Here is a 21,864-nt window from a genome sequence, read left to right as displayed (position 1 = left end):
CCAGGGGGCTGGGCGGGGCAGTGGGGAAAGGAGCAGAACCCCCCCAGCCCTGACCTCCAGCTCTCTTCTCCGGCAGGGCTGCTTCTGTGTCTTTTCGGTATGCCATACCAGCTATAAATAGTTTGCTAGTATGGCATACTGGCCTATTTGCACCACTGCACCTAATCCAATTTCAGAGAAGTAAGCCTCTCTATAAAATGCAGAGCTTTATAGTGTATGGACACTTAACTAATACCATAAAGTTTTGTAATGTATAACCAAATGAAAGTCAATTTTGGCCTATCATATAGATGAATATCTCAAACTAAAAGTATGTGATTCTCTGTTTTCTACTGCACACTTTTAAAATAGTTTCAAGCTAAGCATTTTTTAATGGAAAGTAATTGCTTAGCAAGTCATGAAAATAGTGTTCAAACTGTAAATATTTGTGATTTTCGTTTTGTTAGTTAAAAGTTTTCAGTTAGTTTCTCAATATAGTCATTTGTGCATTTACTTTATATAGCTGTACAAGCTGATCAGGAAGATTCTTCAGTTCTGAAGAAATTGTTTCAAATACCAATGTATTTAGTTGTCATGTGTTATATGTAAGCACAATATTGTGATGACTTGTTTACAAAATGCATTGAAGTCCAATAGTAAAAATAGGAATTGGAAGGGAGGGAGCATACACGCTCAAAACAAAGAAAAAGATAGCGTGGTCTGCTATAGAAAAGCAAATGTAGAGTGAAGGCAGGAAGGGGGAACAAGGTGCCAATAAGAAGACACAGTAGGTTACACTTCTAAAGTTTATTATATGGAAAATTGTTTGGCAGTATTATATTTACCTACAGTACACAAAAGTGTTTTATTTGTTTAAATTGCAGTCAAGGCTTTTGTGGTGTTCACAGCACAGGTATTTTCATTGGTTAGTAGGCTGTGAGTTTTATTTGAAGTCTATGGGACTTGGAACCTAAGTGGTTAAAAGTCTCTTTTGAAAATGGAACTTAGGAGCCTAAAAAGTTTAGATGCTTTTGAAGAGGTTACCAGTCAGGTAGATGTTTCAAGTCCTAACAACTACCCAGTACAGTTCTGCGACCTGAGTGCCTGTCAGTGATTTTTTGTTTGTTTTAAAGTTTAACAGCAGAAGCATCTCTATATTGATAGGATATATGTACCAGAATACAAATAAATAATAAGAGTAAATAATAGCATCTACTTATTGTAGAAGCACCTAAGGTGCTCAAGCAAGATCCCATTACAATTGTACTAACAAGTAACAAATAAGATAATCCTTACCCCCAAATTGCTTATGATATATGATAGTTATGTACTATGTATTTACCATACTGTAAGGTGACCAGAACTAGTTTGTTTTCCAGGATACAGAATGTGCATCTGTCACTTACCTTGTCGCCCAGTGAAGCCAAACCTCATTGGAGACCAGGTAACAAATACTAGATCACATATGCTCATTTACTCAATAAAAAAGGGGAAACTAGGAAGAACTTTTGTGAAGTGTTTCAGTGTAGTCTTCAAACATACGTTGTTTTCTGTAATGGGATACAGAACCTTATGATCCCCAATTCAAATTCAGCCAAGATCTTTAGGTGGTGAGAATTAAACCTTTCTGATGTTAGTTGAATGGCCTATGGTATGTGTAATGGATTTGGTGGTCTCAGTCCTGTTCACCATGGAACGTCACATAAAATAGTACCACATTTTGGACTAATCAGCAACCTTGTTTGCAGTCACAGGAGAAGCCAGATACTTAAGACACAGAAAATAAATGTATTCTTTTGACCCCTAGAAGTGATCTTTTTGGGTCAGACAGAGAGAGGGGCAGTCGTATGGAGAAAGCCAGTACTGTCACTTCCCATGCTATGCCTTTTCTGTGCACATACTTTTGTCAGCAGTCTCCAGTCCAGAACCCTGTGGGATATCAATAAATAATTACGATGCATACTTATTGGGAACTAAATCCTGAAACAAATAAGTCCTGAACCCCTTCTTCTGGCCTTCCAACAACCCCCCAGAAGCAAGCTCCCCACAGACCAGGACACGCCAACTCAAAGCGGAAGACCCTTCCATAACAGACGCAAAACCTGTAGACACATTTCCACTGCTGTGATGATCTTAACCCACCCAACACACCCTGCAAAATCCATGGGTCCTACACATGCCTATCACTGCATAGTGTACCTCACCCAGTGCACTAAATGCCCCAAACAAGAACAACTATATGGGTAAAACAAGACAATTTATGTGCTCTCGAATGAACATAAAAGAGAAAAAACACACTATCACCTATGGGTGAATACTTTTCACAAAGCAGTCATTCCATATCCAATCACTCTCAGTCCTCATCCTGAAAGGAAACTTGTATAACACTTTCCAAAAAAATGAGCATGGAAGCTTAAATTCGTAACTTTGCTAGACACTAAAAATCATGGACTGAATAAGGACACTGAATTTACGGTTTACTACAACAATCTGTAACCCACTAACCTCCCGTTTCTGTCTTATGACTGTAGAGGTGTTAACTCACCACTTCACCTTGAGTGTTGTCTTTCAGTGTGTGCTAACTATTTATGCTAAACAATCTGTTCCACCTTGAATTTAGCTGTGACATCAGGTCAGGTCTACACTACAAGCATACATTGGTATAACTACATCACTTGGGTGTGAAAAATCCACACCCCTGAGTGACATAGTTATACCATCCTAATCCCCAATCTAGACAGCTACCATTTCCCACAGAGGTGGATTAACTATGCTGACAGGAGAAGCTCCCATGTGGTAGGGCATCTTCACTAAAACGCTACAGCAGCAAAGCTGCACAGGTGTTACTTCACTCACTTTGTTTCCCTGTATTTTAAAACTACACTGACTCCTTTACAGAGCTCTACGAAAATGGGAGCCCATTATCACTGCATCATCTGTTCTGCAACCATCACGCGAAGGACTGACATGATAGGGCATATTAAGCGCCATGTGAACAAAGGAGAAACTGAGTCCAGGTATATTGCAGGTAAATTATTTAATGTTCCTGCTTTATTTGTAAATGGTTCCTTTACACGGTGCATTGTGTGTTATAGCTGGGCTATATGTTTGAGGGACTGTCAAAAGTAAGCCTGTGCTAAAAGCAAGTTTGCTCAGGGTTAGGAGGAAATAAAAACAAGAGAGATCTATCCTTTATAATATAGGTTGCCAAACTGTTAATCTGACATTTTTTCTTGGATAACCCCAAAAGGCTGGTGTGCTGAGTTTGTAGTGTTTACCCTCTGCTCTGCCCTCCTGCTTTGTAGCCTATACATGTAGGTATTTGCTAGGTAAGGCATCGGCATAAGAAAGCTAGTAAAGCAATGAGCTTACAGGCCTCAGGCCTGAAAGACAATAGGTTAGCTAAACAAGGCACAAGGCCCAAAAGCCTTAGCATACGCAGTTAACCAGGAGTAACCCTAGGTCAGAGGTTCTGAATCTTTTTCTTTCAGAGACTCCTCCCTCCCTCCCTCCCTCCCAACAGGCTATAAAAACTCCATGGCCCACTTGTGCCACAATAACTGGTTTTCTGCATATAAAAGCCAGGGCTGGTATTAGAGCATAACAAGCAGGGCAATTGCCTGGGGTCCTATGCCACAGGGGCCCCCCCCACGAAGCTACATAGTTCAGGCTTCAGCTTCAGCCCCTGGTGGTGGGGTTCAGGGACCTGGGCTTCAGCCTCATGCCGTGGAGCTTTGGCTTTCTGCCCTGTGCCCCAGTAAGTAATGCTGGCCCTGCTTGGAGGCCCCCCCTGAAACCTGCTCAAGGCCCCCTAGGGGGCCCTGGAACCTCTGGTTGAAAACTACTGCCCTAGATCATAAGATATCACAAGATGGAACACTATCATGACTCAACTGCTGACAGATTATAGCAGCTATATGGGATATTTTAAGTTAGGAACATCAGCAGATATCTGACACAAGAGAGCCATGGTACCTAATTGATGTATATGCTAATGAGTTTGAGGTAAAAGGCCTAGTAACCTATGGGAGAAAGGCACCCCAACATTAGTAGGGTGAGGAAACACAAAAGGGGAGAAGCTCTTACTGAATATGCATTAGGCATAGTAGCATCAATGTAATACATTATAGAAGTTATATCCCGGCCTGCGTCCCTTGGGAAAAGCAACTCTTGGGAGATGCCAGGATGACTGTTACTGGTGATGGTGATGATGATGATGGAGAGAATGATACTTCAGGTCCTTTTGAAAGGGATGGTGTGAGTATATGGCTGCTCAGATGCACAGTCTGTATTATCTCTATCTACATTGCTGGGTTTGAAGTGTTTGACTTTACTAATTGTGTTGGTAAAACTATTGCAAATTCAAAGGCTTTTCCTAAGTGAGAGTGTTGCAACCGTGCACGTCAGGGTTCCCATCAGAATAATAATTGTAATACTGGGCCTAATCTTTGGACGAGAACCTACCAAACCTCAGTGTTAATTAGGAATTCTTAAGTGATTGATATAATTAGTACACGATTAATAGATCAGGCAACAGCTCTGTTTTTTGCTCATAAAAAAACATTATTTTGCATTAGCTTGATAATCTTGGAAATGTCAATACCCAACCTTTTCAAAAGAATGGCACAGATAGTGGGAGACAGTACCCGTAAAACAAAACTGGCGTGGCTAATTTCATGCCTCTCTGTTTTGGCAGCATCCATTTATTTTTAAATCAATCCCAAGTATAAATCAAGTTCAGATAAATGCCAAAATGCTGAATTGTTTTTGTTTGAAGTGCATAAACATGGACTATTGAAACCAGCTGACTGTCTTCAGGTCTACAGCATGTTGATAAAAGTGTAGATGGTAGGTTGCTCATATAATTCAGTAAATCAGAATCCTATTGCAAACCCCCATAAATTATATGCACTAATCTTTTGACTGGATCGGAGATAAACTGGAAAAGCTAAATTATATTATTGGAATGACTCACTCATTCAAAAAAAAAAAAAAAAAAAAGATAGTTTAGCACTAGATTTCAGGTACTTTATTTTTGCAAGTTATTAAAAGAAGAGGTTACCTGTAACTGTAGGTTCTTCAAGATGTCTGGTCCCTATTTGTATGCCAAATGTGGGTGCACAGGTGCTCCATGCACCGGAGCCAGAATTTTTTCAGCAGCAATGCCTGTTGACACACACGGCTGCCTTATGTCGCCATGTGCTCCAGGCGAGGTTAGAAGAGGCCTTGTAGGGTGACGCACCCTCAGTCTCTCTCTTACCACAGAATAGAGAGTTTGCAGCAGAGAGGAAGGTGAGCAGGTATTGGAATATAAATAAAGACTACACATCTCAAAGAACCTCCAGTTACAGGTAAGTAACCTCCTCTTCTCCTTAGAGTGATGGTCCTTATATGTATTCCAAATGCGGTTGAGTATGGAACAGTGATCAGCTCAGAGGTGGGTGCAAGGACGTGATTGGTAAGGCCTGTTGCAGGATGGCACGGCCTATGGTGGCATCAGCAGCTGCCCACTGGTCTGTGGCATAGTACGCTGTGAAGGTGTGGACAGAGCACCATGTTGCCACATGGCAGATCTCATGCTAGGGTACGTCCACCAGGGAGGTGGAGGTGGTCACATGCAGGCCTCATTGCCACTTCTGTGGCCAGGGAGCAGGAGGACATGTCTACTGCACCCACCGCGGCCTGGAGGCTGACTTGGCCTCAGGCAGCCCTCATCCAGCAAGGCCTGGAATCACTGGCCTTTGGTCTGTGTCATGTTCTCCAAGAACTCCACTAGCTTAGTATAATTGTTGAAAGCGTACTTCGCTAGCAGAGCTTGATAGTCAGAAATGTGGAATTGAAGGGCCACGGAGTAGTGTTTGCATGCCAGGAGGTCCAGGTATTTCACCACGTTATCTGGGTGCGTGTGTAAGAGTTGGAGTGCTAGTGTGCCCGTTCCATGGCCACGTGCATGACCAGCGAGGCCAGAGGGAGGTGGGAAAATATCTTCCACCCCTCTTAGCCAGTACGAAGCACCTGCCTTCTACCCTCTTGGGTGTGCAGGTGCAGGATACCGGCATGTGCCACACTGCTCCTGCAGGTTGTAGAACAGTATTGTGAATGGGCAGAGCTACGTGTGTCAGGCCATGGGGCTGAAGAATGTTTAACAACTGGTCCAGCTGGTCTTGGACCTCTTCTAGAGGGATGCCCAAGTCAAAGGCCATGCTCTGTACCAGCTCCTGGTACTGGTGGGGATTGTCAGGAGGCAAGAGGGTCGGAGGGATCAGGGCCTCATCTGGAGAGAAGAGGCTGCTGTCTGGGCTGGCGGTACCGGATCAAACATTGGGTCCTCTTTCGGGTCTGAGACCATTGGAGCCGGCGGAGGGGCTGAGGTGGTTCTGGTATGAGGCCACCGATGGTGGGTCCAAGCAGTGATGGAGTCCCACATGGGCCAGTGATGCCATGAGGCCAGATCTTAATAGTACTGCGGGTCCCATGGATACGAGTACCACACAGGTGAGCCCGGAGCATAGGGAGCCGGAAAAGGCATGTGAGCCTGAGAGTCCGCATTACGCCGAGAGACTGGGAAGAAGGATGTCTCTTCTGCTGAGAAGCCCTCCAAGTCTGAAGAAGGCTCCAGCAGTGGTGGAGCCATCAGTGCGGGTGGTACCGCGATCACCGGGAGTGGGTCGCAGCTGAGGAGGAGTGACTCAGCCGCTGGTGAAGGTGGCCAGGAGGCAGAAAAAAGCAGCGAGGGCGGGTACGACAGCTTGAGATGGGACAAGGAGACCAGCGGATCCATCTGGCCTGGTGTTGAGAACACATCCTATCCTCTGCCACTCTGAGGCGGGGTATGCAGAGCACAGCCTGGAGACTGCTGCCATGGCTGAGTAGTGCACACGGGCAGGCTGTTGAGACCCTTGGTCCTCGCAGGAGCTGGTGGGTCTCGCTTCTGCTTTTCCTTGCCCCCTGGCTTAGGGGGTGGCAGTGCAGGTCACCATCCGACCAAACCCATCTTGGGGAGGAAACACAGTGTGGCTCAGTGGTCTGCAACGGGGACCTGCTGCAGTGTTCATGAGAGCGCTTGTGACTGTCCTTATGTGCCTTCTTGTGTTTCAGTGGTGCTGATGGGTCCAGGTGTGAAGCCGAGGCCAGGGCGCTTACCGCCAGTCATGGGCAGTGCACCACCAGCACGAATGTTCTGGGATCAAACTCTGCACGAGGCTGGAGCGCTTCCACTATGAAGAACTTACAGAGGCGCTGAAGACAAGCGTTGCGAGTCCTTGATGGGAAGGACTTGCAGATATCACTGCATGTGACAGTGTGTCTTACCCAGGCATTAGAAACAGCGCATGTGCTTGTTGCTCACAGAGAACGAGTGAGGGCACGAGGTGCAGTTCTTGAACCCCAGAACGTGGGGCATATTCCCCCAAATGGGTCAGGATACGCCCTGTGAGGGGCTACTATATAAACTAACGTATTTACAGAAGTATGGAAAGAAAGAATCAGAACTCACTAACTATCTACAATGGACCATCATTCTCATAGAGTGCACGAGCACGAAGAGAGGATTCTGATTCCAACCATGTGGTGAGAGGGAACCGAGGGCGTGTCGCCCCACACAAACCCCTATAACCTCACATGGAGCACATAACAACATAAGGTGGCCGTGCGGGTCAATGGACACTGCTCCTCTGAAACTTCTGGCTCTGGTGCATGGCATGCATGTGCACCTGCATTTGTCATACATATAGGGGACTATTACTCGAAGAAGAACAGTTATTACTCTTCTAGCTGGTAAGTTAGGCAGTTCTGCTCCTCTCTGTCCTCTTCATCCATCTTTTATTGTGTCCTCTCTACCACTGCCATGTGAAGGGCACGTAATATTAAAGGTAGTTCCCATTCTGATGCTGCCATATGAACAGGTCATTGTAGAAAGTGAACCTATCATTGGCCCCCCCACACACACACATATATAGGCACGCATGCGCGCACACACACACACATGATCCTCGCTAGAACGCGGGATTCGGGATCCATGCGCGATACCGTGTTAAGGCAGGGACTGCGTTAAAATGAATTGCAATTAAAGTAATTAAATTTGGGATCCATGGCCGCGACCGCGTTATATGCGAATTTGCGCTATATAGAAGCGTGTTCTAGTGAGGGTCCGGTGTACATGCGCGCGTGTGCACACACATGCATGCGCATATACACACACACACACACACAAACATGCTCTTCTTCATTTAGGGGGAAAAGGTGATCTAATCAACTGAGTATGGGATTGGGAGTTAGGAAATCTGGGTTTTATTCCCAAATCCTCTCACTAATTATTGGACTTGGATCAATCTCTCAACTTTTATGGTTCACTTCCCCCCCCCCCATCTACAAAATGGAGATAATACTTCCACACCTGTGTAATTCTGAGATTGACAAATGGAAATCACAGTATAAACTGTGAAGTTCTTCATCTTTGCTCCTTCCCCTTTTCATTTCTTCATAATGTAGTCCTGTTGGTTAAAATGCCATAAAAGTCTAATCAATTTGTATTAAAAATGAAATATTTCATTTCAATTTTATGGATGGTTGGGGAGAATTATATAAATATCTAAGCAATAAATATGTGGGAGGCAGTTATATGTTCCTGATCCCCAGGATATCTAAGTACCTAGACAGAGCTACAAAAAAATCTTATTTGTGAGACACCTCACTTGTCCAGGCTGGATTAAGGCAGTAGAAGGAGTACACAGCACATGGATACATTCTCTCTCCAATTCTCAGTTAGTATGATTCTACTGAAATGGCAGTATTCTATGTTCAAGTATGCAAAATAGAAAACCTGTCTTCAGTGATCCTGCCAGAGAGGGTACATTTGCAAGGTTCAGAGTATATAGCCAATTTTCTGCCTATAGGAGAGTAATGGTTTGTTTCAGAAACTATTCTGAATTTTTCAGGTAAAAATGAAGGTCTCTGAAATCCTGGACTGACTTTAGCCCTTCTGTCTTTTTAGTTATCAAGAAGTGACTGGAGTACTATCAGAAGCTCAGTGGTATTTTTTGTTATGAGAGAATGTATTTCCTGCAGCATCTCATACTATTCAACTTGAACGAGTTCTTGAAGGGGTGTAATTCTGTGAAAGAAATTTGTATGATGAAACTATGGCATTTTATAGGGTGTAAATCAGGGTAGAATTTGGCCCCAAGTCTGCCAATGTCCTGAATATAAACTAGCTGTGATCTCCTTTCCTGGCACCAAACGGTAATAGGCTGGTTTTCATGTGTTAACATTGTTATGTATCAGTGGGATTGGGGCCCTAATTATTTGAAAGATCTTTTTTGAATTTTATAGCTAAAATGTACAAATACAAATTAGTATTAACTCTCTTTCCTCTCCTAAAATATTTTTTTAGCCCCTGCTCCTAAGTCTTCTCATGAAGTGCTGAAAGAGGCAGACACAGATGTACAAGTTCTTCCTAACTACTCCACACCTCAGAAATCAGATTCCTATTTTAATCCCAAAATGAAACTCAACAGGTGAGGGGGTTAGTGGGGAGAGGTTGCAAAGAAAATGCTCTCACTTAAAAGAATTATCCCAGTAAACAGCCCACTATGATGTCTAGAGGAATAACATTTTTCAAGCAGTAAAAATAAGATGCCCAATATAGGAAGGCTCCATTTTGATGCTTTTCTAATTTTGCTCACTGACCTATCTTCCTTATATACTGCTGGGAAGACTTTTCTAAAACAACAGAAATGGTCTTCAGAACAAAATGTGTTCCAGTTTCTAAGGAAATAAAGATGCTAGCTTATGCAGCAGCGTGGGAGTTTGAGGGGGAAAAACCAATATAAACCACACCTGAGAACTCAAAAAACCTATTCAGTGAAATGTTTTCCTTTGAGTTTTTGTGACTAGACACCACTTAAGTGCTCTCCTCCAGCACAGCTAAGGCATGAGCATACTACGTACATATCTCATATCCTAGGACTCCTTTTTATAGGTCCCACTTTATTGGAGTAGATTCTTTCCTCTAGCTCAGGGGTGGGCAAACTTTTTGGCCTGAGGGCCACATCAGGGTTCTAAAACTGTATGGAGGGCCGGGTAGGGAAGGCTGTGCCTCCCCTAACCCTATCCACCCCCTCCCACTTCCCGCCCCCTACTTTACCCTTCAGAACCCCCGACCCATCCAACCTCACCTACTCCTTGTCCCCCGACTGCCCCCTCCTGGGGCCCCCCTACCCCTAACTGCCCCCCCGGGATCCCATCCCCTATCCAACCCCCCCTGCCCCCTGACTTCCCCGCCCCCTGTCCCCTGACAGGCCCCTGGGACCCCCCGCATCCAACCCCCTCCCCCCAAGCCCCTTTCAAAATGTGACCCTGCGAACACAGGCAGAGGACATGGGAGGAGCAGGGGCAGAGGCGCAGCCAGAGAGAAGCAGCGGGTTTCCCCTTCAAAGCTCCGCTTTTCTCCAGTCAGCTGCGCGGCTACCCAGTGCTCCTCCTGAGTCCTCCGCCCGCGTTCGCCGCACTCCCACAACCCGCACCGCCCACCTGCTCCCCTGAGACTGTAGATGAGCCTCCCTTCCTGCTCTCCCCTGTCCTCGCTGTGCAGCCTCCCGCACTGGTGGCGCAGTGCACTGAGGCTGCGGGGGAGGGAGTATAGCAGGGGAGAGGCTGGGGGCTAGCCTCCCCGGCCGGGAGCTCAAGAGCCGGGCAGGACGGTCCTGTGGGCTGGAAGTGGCCCACAGGCTGTAGTTTGCCCACCTCTGCTCTAGCTCCTCTTCACATCACTCGTTTTAATGTCAGTAGAGTGGGTAGTCATTTCGTCCTCAGAAAAATCATAACCTCACCCTATTGCTGCAATACCAAAGCCTGTTCCCTGAAACACTGAAGTTCAACTACCCTTCAGTCATTATCAGGGTCCTTCTCCAGAAGGAACACTGCCAAAGATAATTTTGAATCTGTCTGGGGAAATTTCTCAGGTCAGTCTAGGAAGACTGATGGTTATTTCCAGACAGCTGTTATTAGCAGTGAATGGTTTTAAAAAAAAACAAACCCACCACCAGTAATCTCTCTGGTCTGTTCTTTCATAGAGCACATTAACTTCCTATAGAAAGCAGCATAAACCCCAAACAAACAGCATATTCTCTTGAACCCCAGTCAGTGGTGTCTAACCAGCAAGTGGAATCTCAAGTTCTTATCTTTCATACTACTTTTTTGCCACACTGTGAAGGATTCCATTCCACTACAAACTCTTAGGCCAGGTATAAACTACAAATTTATATTGGTATAACTACGTCACTTAGGGGTGTGAAAAATGCACACCCTTGAGTGACAGTTATACCGACCTAACCCCCAATTTAGACACCGCTGTGTCGATGGGACAACTTCTCACATTAACATAGTTAATCCACCACCCTGAGAGGCAATAGCTATGCTGACGGGAGACGCTGTCTTGTTGGCATAGTAGTATCTTCACTAAAGCACTGCAGCGGTACAAGAAGACAAGCCCTTAGGCCAGCAGTTGATAACTTTAAATGCCCAAACAATTAGGCTGCATACCAAATTTGCCTGCTACATGGACTCACTAATCATAGTAAGAAACCATGATATAGTGGTGTTTTATATCTCAGTGCTCCATGGATAAGTGTTAAAGTCAGCACTCCTAGAAAGTTATCATTGGAATTAATTTAAGAATATTTGAGTACTCTGAGACCTACAAATGCTGTTTAAGGTAGTAAAAGCTTTAGAAAACCTTCTGGTGGCTGTTAAGCCCAGTTATTGCAAAACCTGTTGCTGGAACAAATTACCCTAAGCCCTGGTCTACCGTGCGGGGGGGAGGAAATCGATCTAAGTTCCGCAACTTCAGCTATGTGAATAATGTAGCTGAAGTCGATGTATTTAGACCTACTCACCGCGGTGTCTTCGCTATGGTGAGTCGACTGCTGCCACTCCCCCGTTGACTCTGCCTGCGCCTCTCACGGTGGTGGAGTACAGGAGTCGACGGGAGAGCGCTCGGGGATCGATTTATCCCATCTAGACTCGACACAGTAAATCGACCCCCGCTGGATTGATCGCTGCCCGCCTCTCCGGCGGGTAGTGTAGCCATACCCTAAGATGGAAGAAACAAAAATATGTGAAATACATACTCTAAACTTTATTATACACCTTTTTATCTTCTAGGCAACTGATATTCTGTGCATTAGCTGTTTTGGCTGAAGAACGGAACCCCTTAGAATGTTTGGATGCATTTGGGGCCACCGGTAAATAAACAAACTTTTGGAATCTCATTTTACTTCCTTTAAATCTCGAATTTTATTTTACAATTTGTAGCAAGTCCCTCTCATGAGAAATAGACATTGTATATTTAAGTATTATGTGGTCGTTGCTTAGGCAGACTCCTTTTGACTTCCTTGTGTGTTTCCCCAGTTCAGGATTTGGCTCTAGATGTGTAAAAGGACCATAAATATCTTTGAGATGAAGTTACTGATGCTCAAAAGGAAGAATTTTTACATTTTAAAGTGCATGAAGTACCGTGCATCTTAACTTGATGAGTTATGTCCAAGGTCCCATGTATTCTGATTCGATAGCTGTGGAGTTTGGCTTCAGAATCAACCCCTAGTCGTAGAACAGTGCCACTGAATCCAAACTTTCATTTAAAAAATTGTTTCCAGTCTCTATATTTATAAAGAAGAATCCTGACCATGAAATTAATGTAAACCAATGTGGTGGTGTCTTCCTGAATCTGTAGACAGTGAAACAATAGATTGGAAAGGTGTGAACTGTCCCCATGATCTCAATCAGGTGTTAATTCTAAAACCTGAAGACAAAAATTTAAATGCAACATTTATGCTAAAATGCTCAGCAGTTCATGTCCTGCTAATGTGTTTATTGCACAATTCCAAGCCACACCAAAAGTCTTAACTGCCTCCTATCCAGCTATCAAAACCTCCTGTTTTCCCCCCACAACAATTTTTACAATACAGTCACCTATTGTTGTTACAAATATCTGCAACACATCAAAAATTTAAAATTTAGGGGCAGCATAAAAACAATTTAATATCAGACTAACAAGGACTGCTATATTAGTTAAAATGTTAATTTTCCTGTTTCATTCAGTTAAATTAAACTGAGGGGTTTTTTTAAATCTTGCTCTGCCACAGAAGTTCCAGTCTGCTGCATTAGATTGTTGCACAAGCCCAGGGGACTTGCTACAGATTTGAGGTCCAATTTGTTTCACAGTACAGAGAGCATTTTTATATCTATGGCACTTACCTTGTAATGAGAATTGGGTAGGCAAACCCTTGTACCCATATAGACTTCAGTGAGTCTTCACACAAATGCTGGAGTTTGTCAACAGAGTTCTTGCACGATGAAAGCCTGTGTATGGATCACATTTCTGTATTATGCACATTTAGGGTTTGATTGTGGTTTTATTGAAGTTAAGGGGATCAAGAACCAGGCCTTTATTCTATTGCATGCAACCAACCATAAAATTATGCGCTTGCCTTTCTCCTCAGGTATAATGGGATTACAGTGGGCAAAGCACCTTGGAAATTCTGTGAAGGTTACGATTAATGATTTCAATGAAAATTCCGTGACAATGATTCAGGAAAACTGCCATTTAAACAAGATGAAGGTGATGATGAATACTAAGGAAGAGGACGACTGTGATGAAACTATGGAAGAAGGAGAGGAAAATGTAGGCATTATTGAAGTGACAAAAATGGATGCTAATGTCATAATGCACTTGAGATCCTTCGATTTTATGTAAGTGAAGAGTGTTTGCTAATACAAGTTTGTCTTTACTCGATGCTTTGATCTTGACTGTAATTTAATTTTTGCCCCAGTGGTTATTTAGAGAAGTCTGAATGGATGAGACAACGAACAGCGGCTGGTTATTTGCTTATTAAAAGTTTAATTGTAGCAACTGAAGTGCTACGTAAATAGAGACAATTTTAAATCTTTTAAAAAATAATCACTGGGAAAACATTTAAGTCCTTCTGGCATCCAAAGTGGAAAATAAGCACCCAGGTAATGCGTGTTGGGTGCTGTGTTCTCGGTGGTCAGGCGTGGTGGTTGGAGCCATGGTTGAGAACAGGTACCAAGGTCGAAGTCAGCCATAGAGTCAGGACCAGGATAGCGCTGAAATCAGGGTCCAGGGATAGGCTGTGGGTCAGAACTGATGTCAGAGTCTATAGACAAGCCAAATCAGGATCATAGTTGGAGTCTGGATGCAGGCCAAAGGTTGAAGCTGGATTGGAGTTAGTCCAAAGGTCAGGAGGCAAGGGCAGGGCTAGAGCAAGGACAGAGTAAGGAATGGGCAAGGCTGAAGTGGGCTGGAACAAGGCTGGGGCAGGAACAGGAACTGGATCAAGAGAAGGCTGGAAGCCTAATGACACTAACACTGCAAGGCAGCAGGAGGATTCCTGGCTCAGTAGTGCTGTTGTACAGACTAACTTGCTGCTCAGGCAGGATCAGTGAAATACCTGTGCCTGGGGGTCACCTGACCCAGGCTCTGCCCAGGAATAGGCTGCTGCAGCATGCCTTAGTGCTGAGGCTTTGCTTACGGGATGAATCCCTGCAACTGAGTTGCTGCAACATGCCTGAATGATGAGCAGGGATCCTAGTTTTCCATAATAAAAAACCCTCAAAATTCTCCAATAAAAAAAACCCCATAAAAATGAGTGTTTTTCCCATGATTATAATGAAATGCTGAACTTTAGTTTCCCTAATCACAATAGGAAGCACAGCCACGGGGGGCTGACAACCCAAGCCCCTCCATCCAGGGCTCTGGCTTTAAGTTCTGGTTCGGTTAATACAGAGAGCTGGATAATGGAGGCTCAGATAACATGTACCATAGAACCCAGTTTTTCATTTTTTACAAAATGTAAAAACTAAAGACAATAAAAACACAAATTCTGGATTTTTCCATGGCAAAGGGATTTCTAGGATCCGTGGTGATGAGTCACTGCAGGCTCTGCTGGAGGGGGAAGTCACGGCAGCTGAGTGAGCAGCTCTGGTTTGGCTGCAGGTTTGCCTCACAATGTGTATGAACATTTTAGGCCAGACTTGTGGATTTTTGGTATAACTTTGTCTGTTTGGGGAAAAATGAAATATAAGAATATTTTTTCTGTAATTTTAGCTAATTTGAAATTCATATCTGTGCATGTAGTTTTTAATAAGGCCGCATGTTTATGGATCACTTATTGTAATCCATTCTTAAATAGCATAGCTGATTTAATTAGAATCTGTGGCCAAAATATTCAAATGTTAGTGCCCAAATGCAGGCACTAAATCCATACATAGATATCAAAATAAGTGGTCTGATTCTTAGAGTTGCTGAACATCCACAAACCAGTTGAATTCTGTGGGAGTTAGTTTATTTGTATATTCTCCCGTCTTTCAGAATAAACACCGGTATCTTGGCCAGCATTCTTCTTAGTTCAATTATCCAGTGTACTAGAATGTGAGAGAGATTGTGCTGGATGTGTGATGACTGTTGCATTACTCAATATGTACTGCCTGCCCCCTCTAAATTTGTTGCTTTGTAAATTATTTGGGCATGTTGGAGGTATGGAAGGTGTGTTGTAAAATCAAATTCTATTTTTATTTTACTTCAGATGTTATGGGTGAGGATTTTTTTAAACCATTTTTTTCTCTGATAGCTTGAAAGCTAAGTAGTTATGTACCAGAGATGCTTCTCAGTGTATATTTTGTTTTTAGACACCTGGACCCATTTGGAACAGCTGTGAACTACCTGGATTCTGCATTCAGAAATGTAAGAAATCTTGGAATAGTATCAGTGACATCCACAGACATCTGTTCTCTGTATGCAAAAGCTCAGCATGTGGCCCAGCGTCACTACGGCTGTAACGTTGTGAGAACGGAGTACTTCAAGGAACTGGCAGCTAGAATAGTAGTTGCTGCTGTGGCAAGGTACTATTAAAACATAGAAATCGTGGTCAGCTCTTAAGCTCTGGTAGAAGAGGATTGCTAATGCATGCTTTTGGTGATTGCTAAAGCAAGTTGTGTCTTTGCTTTTCAGAATTCCTTAAGCTCTACAAATTAGGCATTGAAATATCAATTTTGTACTTGATTTCAAGTTCACTACTATAGAACAATTTAAGTATTTTAAACTGAAGTGACTGGCAAGATGGCAAATGGGTACGGAGTGTATTATTAATCTTCAGAAAGAAAAGGTAATCTAATGCAAACTTGAATATCTGAAGATTTTAAGTTCCTTTTTCATTTAGTGGTGATTTAATGCTGCCTAAGCCTTTATAAATACTTCAGAAGCTATTAAAGCAATTAATTATCTGTGGGAAAGAGCATTAAATTAGATTTGTTTAAATGGAAATAAACTCATTAGTGTCAACTTTCACAGTATATTTCATAACTAGCAAACAGATATTCACTCCAAAATCTGGGCCCCCTATCCTCAAGTGTTTACAAACAATAAACACAGTGTGGCTAAATTTTTCACAGGTTAAATATTATGGTTAAGGAAAAAAAATGATCTGGTGCTGTAAATCTACTACCTACAAGTAAATCTACTTACAAAGCAAATATGATATAGTGCCTGTCCTGCAAACCTTGTTCATAATATTAGTCCTTTCTCGTACAAATATTCCCAGTGACTTCATAAGTGTACTCAGAAGTGAAAATTGGGGGTTTGGACACTAAATCAAGACATACAAACCCAGATCAAGATAATGGAACAATCAGTTCAGGGAAGAGTGAGTGGGAGATTAGGTGTGAAAGATCTTGAGACTATGTAAACGAATCCACTCACTGCGAGGTGCCCCGTTGTAGCCAGGAGTAGCATGGCAGCACACTCCAGCACTGTGGTGGTTTCTCTATCAGAAACTTGGCCTTCTTGCTGGGTCACTATTTTAAATACACCCTTTCTTGGGTCATATTCATCCAAACTAAGAGTCTCCAAAATATTTTTAACACAAACAAAAATTCTTCCCCCTCTGTAGAGTTCTTCCTCACCCTGTTTTCAACAGGACCTGTAGCCCCCTTGCTGGGCTCAATAACCATTGTGGAAGGCTTTATATGCCCCTTTCTTTGGAGCCAGTAGGGGACCCAATCCCACCCTCTATTCTAGGTTCCGGTCCAGGGGTCTTGTACTGAACAGACAGGTCTGCTCCCTTACCTGAGCTACAGTTTTCCATGGGCCACTTCCTACATAGTCTCTTAAGTTCTCCTTTGGGTATGTCCATTTTGTCCCTGCATAAACAGGATCTTTCCCAGGCCTCTCTACAGGGAGAACTTTTCCAGACTCTTCCCTTTTTGGTCTGGGTCTCTCACGGGCCTTCATGCCTGTAGAACTTTTCCTTACTGTCTGAGCTTTCTGCCTCGTTCTTTCTCCAGCCCTTTCCCCAGCTGGGCTTTATCATCACTTAAGCCTCATTCCCCTCAAGTGGGACTCATTCGGTAATCAGACTGGTTTAGTCCTATGCTCTCCAACCCACAGAGCAAGCTACCCTGTTACAGACTCCATAGTCAATTATATTAAATTGGACCTGTTTAGATTGTCTTGTCCAGCTCCTTGCCCATGCTAGCTTATTGCCTATAGCATATTCTCCAGTGCTATATCCCATTTAACTTTTAACTGATTCTAGCACTAGGGGTTTCATCTGTCCCTGTAAAACCACACCGCAGGCTGAGACCTCATATTGGAATAACTTTTCCAGAGTGTCAAGCTAAATTTTCCTTGCTAATTTTCACCTTGCTTCTAATTACACCCCTCCAAAGTACCCTAAAGGATTCCTCTTTTCTTGGTAAAAAGAAAAGGAGTACTTGTGGCACCTTAGATTAACATTAGTCTCTGAGGTGCCACAAGTACTCTTTTTCTTTTTGCGAATACAGACTAACATGGCTGCTACTCTGAAACCTGTCTTTTCTTGGTGTATACCAGTTCAGATACTAGTAGCTAGTGATTTATCTCCCCTTAGTCTTCATTTAACTTAGATCTACTTATTTACTTTCTGTAATCTTTCCTTTGAAGTCTATCCCTCCAAGTCTTCTCGGCATCGAGGAACCCAAGTCATGGACCAGCACCCTATTGTGCTAGGCCAGGGGTGGGCAAACTTTTTGGCCCGAGGGCCACATCGGGGTTGTCAAACGGTATGGAGGACTGGGTAAGGAAGGCTGTGCCTCCGCAAACAGCCTGGCCCCCGCCCCCTCCCACTTCCTGCCCCCCGCCCCCTCCCACTTCCTGCCCCCTGACTGCCCCCCTCAGAACCCGACCCATCCAACCCCCCCGTTCCTTGTCCCCTGACTGCCCCCTCTTGGGACCCCCCACTCCTATCTAAACCCCCACTCCTATCCAACCCCCCCGCCCCCTCCGGGACTCCCGACCTATCCAACCCCCCTCCTCCCACTCCTTGTCCCCTGAACGTCCCCTCCCAGGACCCCATGCCCCATCCAACCCTCCCTGTTTCCTAACCGCCTCCCCCATCCCCCCAAACCTCCATCCCATACAACGGCTCCCTGTCCCCTGACTGCCCCCTGGGACCTCCTGCCCCTTATCCAACCCCCGCCGCCCCCTCACCATGCTGTTCAGAGCGGCAGGACAGGCTCATTGGAAAGCCAGGGAGGTGGGTGGGTACAAGCCGCACTGCCCGCGCGGGGGAGCAGGAACAGCAGGGGAGGGGCCGGGGGCTAACCTCTCAGCCAGGAGGTGCTGAGCAGGACAGTCCCGCGGGCCATAATTTGCCCACCTCTGTGCTAGGCTCTATACAAACACAGAACAAAAAGATGACCCCTGCCCTTCAGAGCCAACAGTCTAAGTGGAGGCTGTTTATAGATAGTGTAGGATTTTTCCAAACAATGGATGATCATAAATATATATATTGCACATGGTGGAACAGCTGGGAAAATTAGTCTTTGTTGAATTCCTATGGTAATATGCTATCTTTTTGCTTTTGTAGAGCTGCAGCTCGATGTAACAAAGGCATTGAAGTTTTGCTTGCAGTAGCTCTAGAACACTTTGTCCTAGTAGTGGTGAGAGTTTTGAGGGGACCATCTCCTGCAGATGATTCAGTCAAGAAAATTCGGTATCTTATCCACTGCCAGTGGTGTGAGGAGAGGATTTTTCAGGAGGGTAATATGGTAGAAGGTAAATGGATTTTCCTTGGGTTTCTTTTAAAGGTATAATCCCTGCATGTTTATTGTATGTACCTATGTTAGGCACGTAGTAAATTCCAACATGTCAAAATACTTGCTTTCACTAGAAATATTTCTTATAAAGCATTGTGATAATGGTCATACACATAAAGGGGAGAGTATTTTGATTATAATCCTTTAGGGTTCTTTGAGTAACTGTTATATGAATCCCACTGTAGGTGTGGGTGCACAAGCTTGGAATCTTTTGACGAGCAGTATCCATTAAGGCTACCCATGGCACCCTGCATGCCCTCACCCCACAGCACCAGGGGCTTAAAGAGTAGAGCAGCTTCAACTGCCCCTCATTTCCCTCTTCCCACTTGTGGCAGCGGGATGAAGCAACACTGTGTCTAACTGCTTCCCTGCAGCATTCTTGTTGTAATTAGTTTCTTATATTCTTGTTCTTAAATTTCATTTGGCCTGTTTGCACAGAAAAATAAAAATTCTTCAGTCTCCTCTAGGCCAAGGTATCTCTAATGGCTGAGCCTAAGTCTCCAGGTTTCAAAACCTACCCTGCCTGTGCCTCTGAATGATTGGCACAATAAATGTATCTTTTGTCTAGGGGAGACTCATATCACTGACAATTTACTATTTGTAAACCTTTCTCCAAGTGCACACACAAAGCTGCAAAACTTGTTTGAAGCTGGTTTTGATGGAGAAACCTACGAAGAACATATTGGATTCTGAGATTCCATTGGAAATAGTCCAGGAACATCCCTGTTATTCAATATTCTTCATCTGTTCCCTCAGGGCCATTTAGCAATGCCCATTAATAAGGGTATTCTTGCACTGATCAAGGACCTCTGGTAGACCCCAGCCTCCATTTCAGCCTCATCGAGGAAGTCATTTTGCCCCTAAGGGGTTCAAGTAATGTTTCCATTCATCCTGCTCTGGGATCACTGGTAGTGGCAGTGGCTCATGAAAAATCTAAACAGCATCTTATTGTGAAATCCACCCCTGGTATAAGGAATCAAAACTCTCTTTCGGAAGAAAAATATACTCAGCTAGCCTACAGTTCTGTATAGTCAGTTACCAGGCTCTGTTGGCAGAATATGATACAGTTGGATACAACCTTTCAGTCTGCCAAGAAGTTACCCCTGGACTCCGGAGATGAGTTCAGGGCTGTGATTACAGTAAGTCAACCTAAGATGGCCATTATGTTTTTAACTCAACAATGAACAAGAAATTATCCTTTCTGAATGATTTCAAGTTGATCCTTAGAGCTTTATACCACAGCTCTGAGCAAGAAATAAGGAAGGATTCTACCTTTCCCAAGCCAGAGACCTCCCGTGTCTTACTCGTACCACCAGATGGCTCCAGCCTCTTCTAAGAGACTGTTTCCAGAAGCAGAGATGCCCTACCACTACTGAAAGCACACATTTTTCTTCTGGTCAAGGAGGGAAGGATTCATGCTGCTGTCAAGAGTCTTGGACTGATTTTCAAGGATCTGTACCTCTTCTCCCCTTCTTTGGCAATAGCCTACCCCATCCCGCCTCATGACAATCTGCTGGTTTTTTGCTCCTAGGGAAGATGCATTGCTGATCAGAAAGGGATCCTTTCACCCCTATCCTGTTATTTCCCAGAGTTCTCAGGAAGATGCCAAAGGACAAGCTCCAGCTGATAATGGCCTGGGGATATCAGTTCTGGTACTCCAACTTCTGATGCACTTATCCCTCCATGCCCTTCTACCACTTCCAAGCCATCTTGATGTCATTTCACTGACATCTTGATGTCATTGGATCTAGTGTCTCTGCCTCTGACAGCATGGAGATTAGCTGACTAAACTGGAGAAAGGAGCACAAGACATTCTAACCCAGAGCACAAAGGCTTCCACAGGACTGATTTACACAACCTCAGTGAAAGCATTTTTCATTATAGTCTATTCAGAGGTACTTTGAACCCTTGGAGTTTTCTATTCCTACTATCTACTGTCTTTTGAAACAATTGGGGCTATCTATCAGAGTACATTTAGCAGTTGTCTTTGCATATCATCCACCTGTTCAAATCCATTTGTTTTTTTCCCACCCTACTGTTTCAAAGTATCTAAAACGACTATTAATTCATATGTTCCCTCTAGTCAAGGAGCCTTTTTCTACATGGAACATGAATATGGTACTTTGGTCATTTAGACCTGTCATGATTTAGACAAAAGTCAAAATGTGCATTTGTCTTGAAACTTTCTGGAAAATTACTCTGTTGGAATTTCTCATACTGCTTCTCTACCGCACTGGTGGTGGTTGGTTGTTTCGTTGGAGGGGTAAGGTTACGAAAAAAGGGTGTTAACAAAACATCTGCCATGTTTTTGAGATGTAAAAAAAATATTCACTGAGTATTTTCCCAAAGATCTTTACTACTCAAACTTCAGATAAATCAAATATTTAGTTCTTAATGAAGACACATGCCTTTTGCATATCTGAAATATTTTTAGGAACAGTTTGGTATATACAGATAGTGCACACAAGATTATTCTGCAGTTTGAGAATGTATTGAGTTGTGAAGCTCCAGAGTACATCCAGTGAGTGAGCTGTAGCTCACGAAAGCTTATGCTCAAATAAATTGGTTAGTCTCTAAGGTGCCACAAGTACTCCTCCTTTTCTTTTTGCGAATACAGACTAACACGGCTGTTACTCTGAAACCAGTTGTTTAGCTGTATCTTATTTGAATGTCTAATCCTATCTTATTTCTCATTGTACTTTAAGGGCCCGATGTCTTGGGCTGTTAAGGTATTAA

General features: G+C 43.8%; 1 protein-coding gene across 6 annotated transcripts in view; it reads left to right on the top strand.

Moving 5' to 3' along the window:
* Positions 1 to 21,864, top strand: part of TRMT1L (tRNA methyltransferase 1L) — a 63,210-nt gene that overhangs the window by 22,475 nt on the left and 18,871 nt on the right. For all 6 annotated transcript variants that reach the window (XM_084636826.1, XM_084636822.1, XM_084636825.1 and 3 more), the window contains exons 5-11: positions 1,359 to 1,423; positions 2,878 to 3,007; positions 9,371 to 9,494; positions 12,142 to 12,221; positions 13,479 to 13,728; positions 15,685 to 15,897; positions 18,900 to 19,087. In XM_084636826.1, the coding sequence (XP_084492952.1) occupies positions 1,359 to 1,423; positions 2,878 to 3,007; positions 9,371 to 9,494; positions 12,142 to 12,221; positions 13,479 to 13,728; positions 15,685 to 15,897; positions 18,900 to 19,087 (1,050 nt within the window). The remainder of the gene's footprint in view (positions 1 to 1,358; positions 1,424 to 2,877; positions 3,008 to 9,370; positions 9,495 to 12,141; positions 12,222 to 13,478; positions 13,729 to 15,684; positions 15,898 to 18,899; positions 19,088 to 21,864) is intronic.

This window comes from Lepidochelys olivacea, assembly GCF_965140295.1.
Source record: "Lepidochelys olivacea isolate rLepOli2 genome assembly, chromosome: 8".
Lineage (NCBI taxonomy): Eukaryota > Metazoa > Chordata > Testudines > Cheloniidae > Lepidochelys > Lepidochelys olivacea.
The sequence above is the reverse complement of the archived record's forward strand: the minus strand, read 5'-3'. Positions and strand labels throughout refer to the sequence as shown.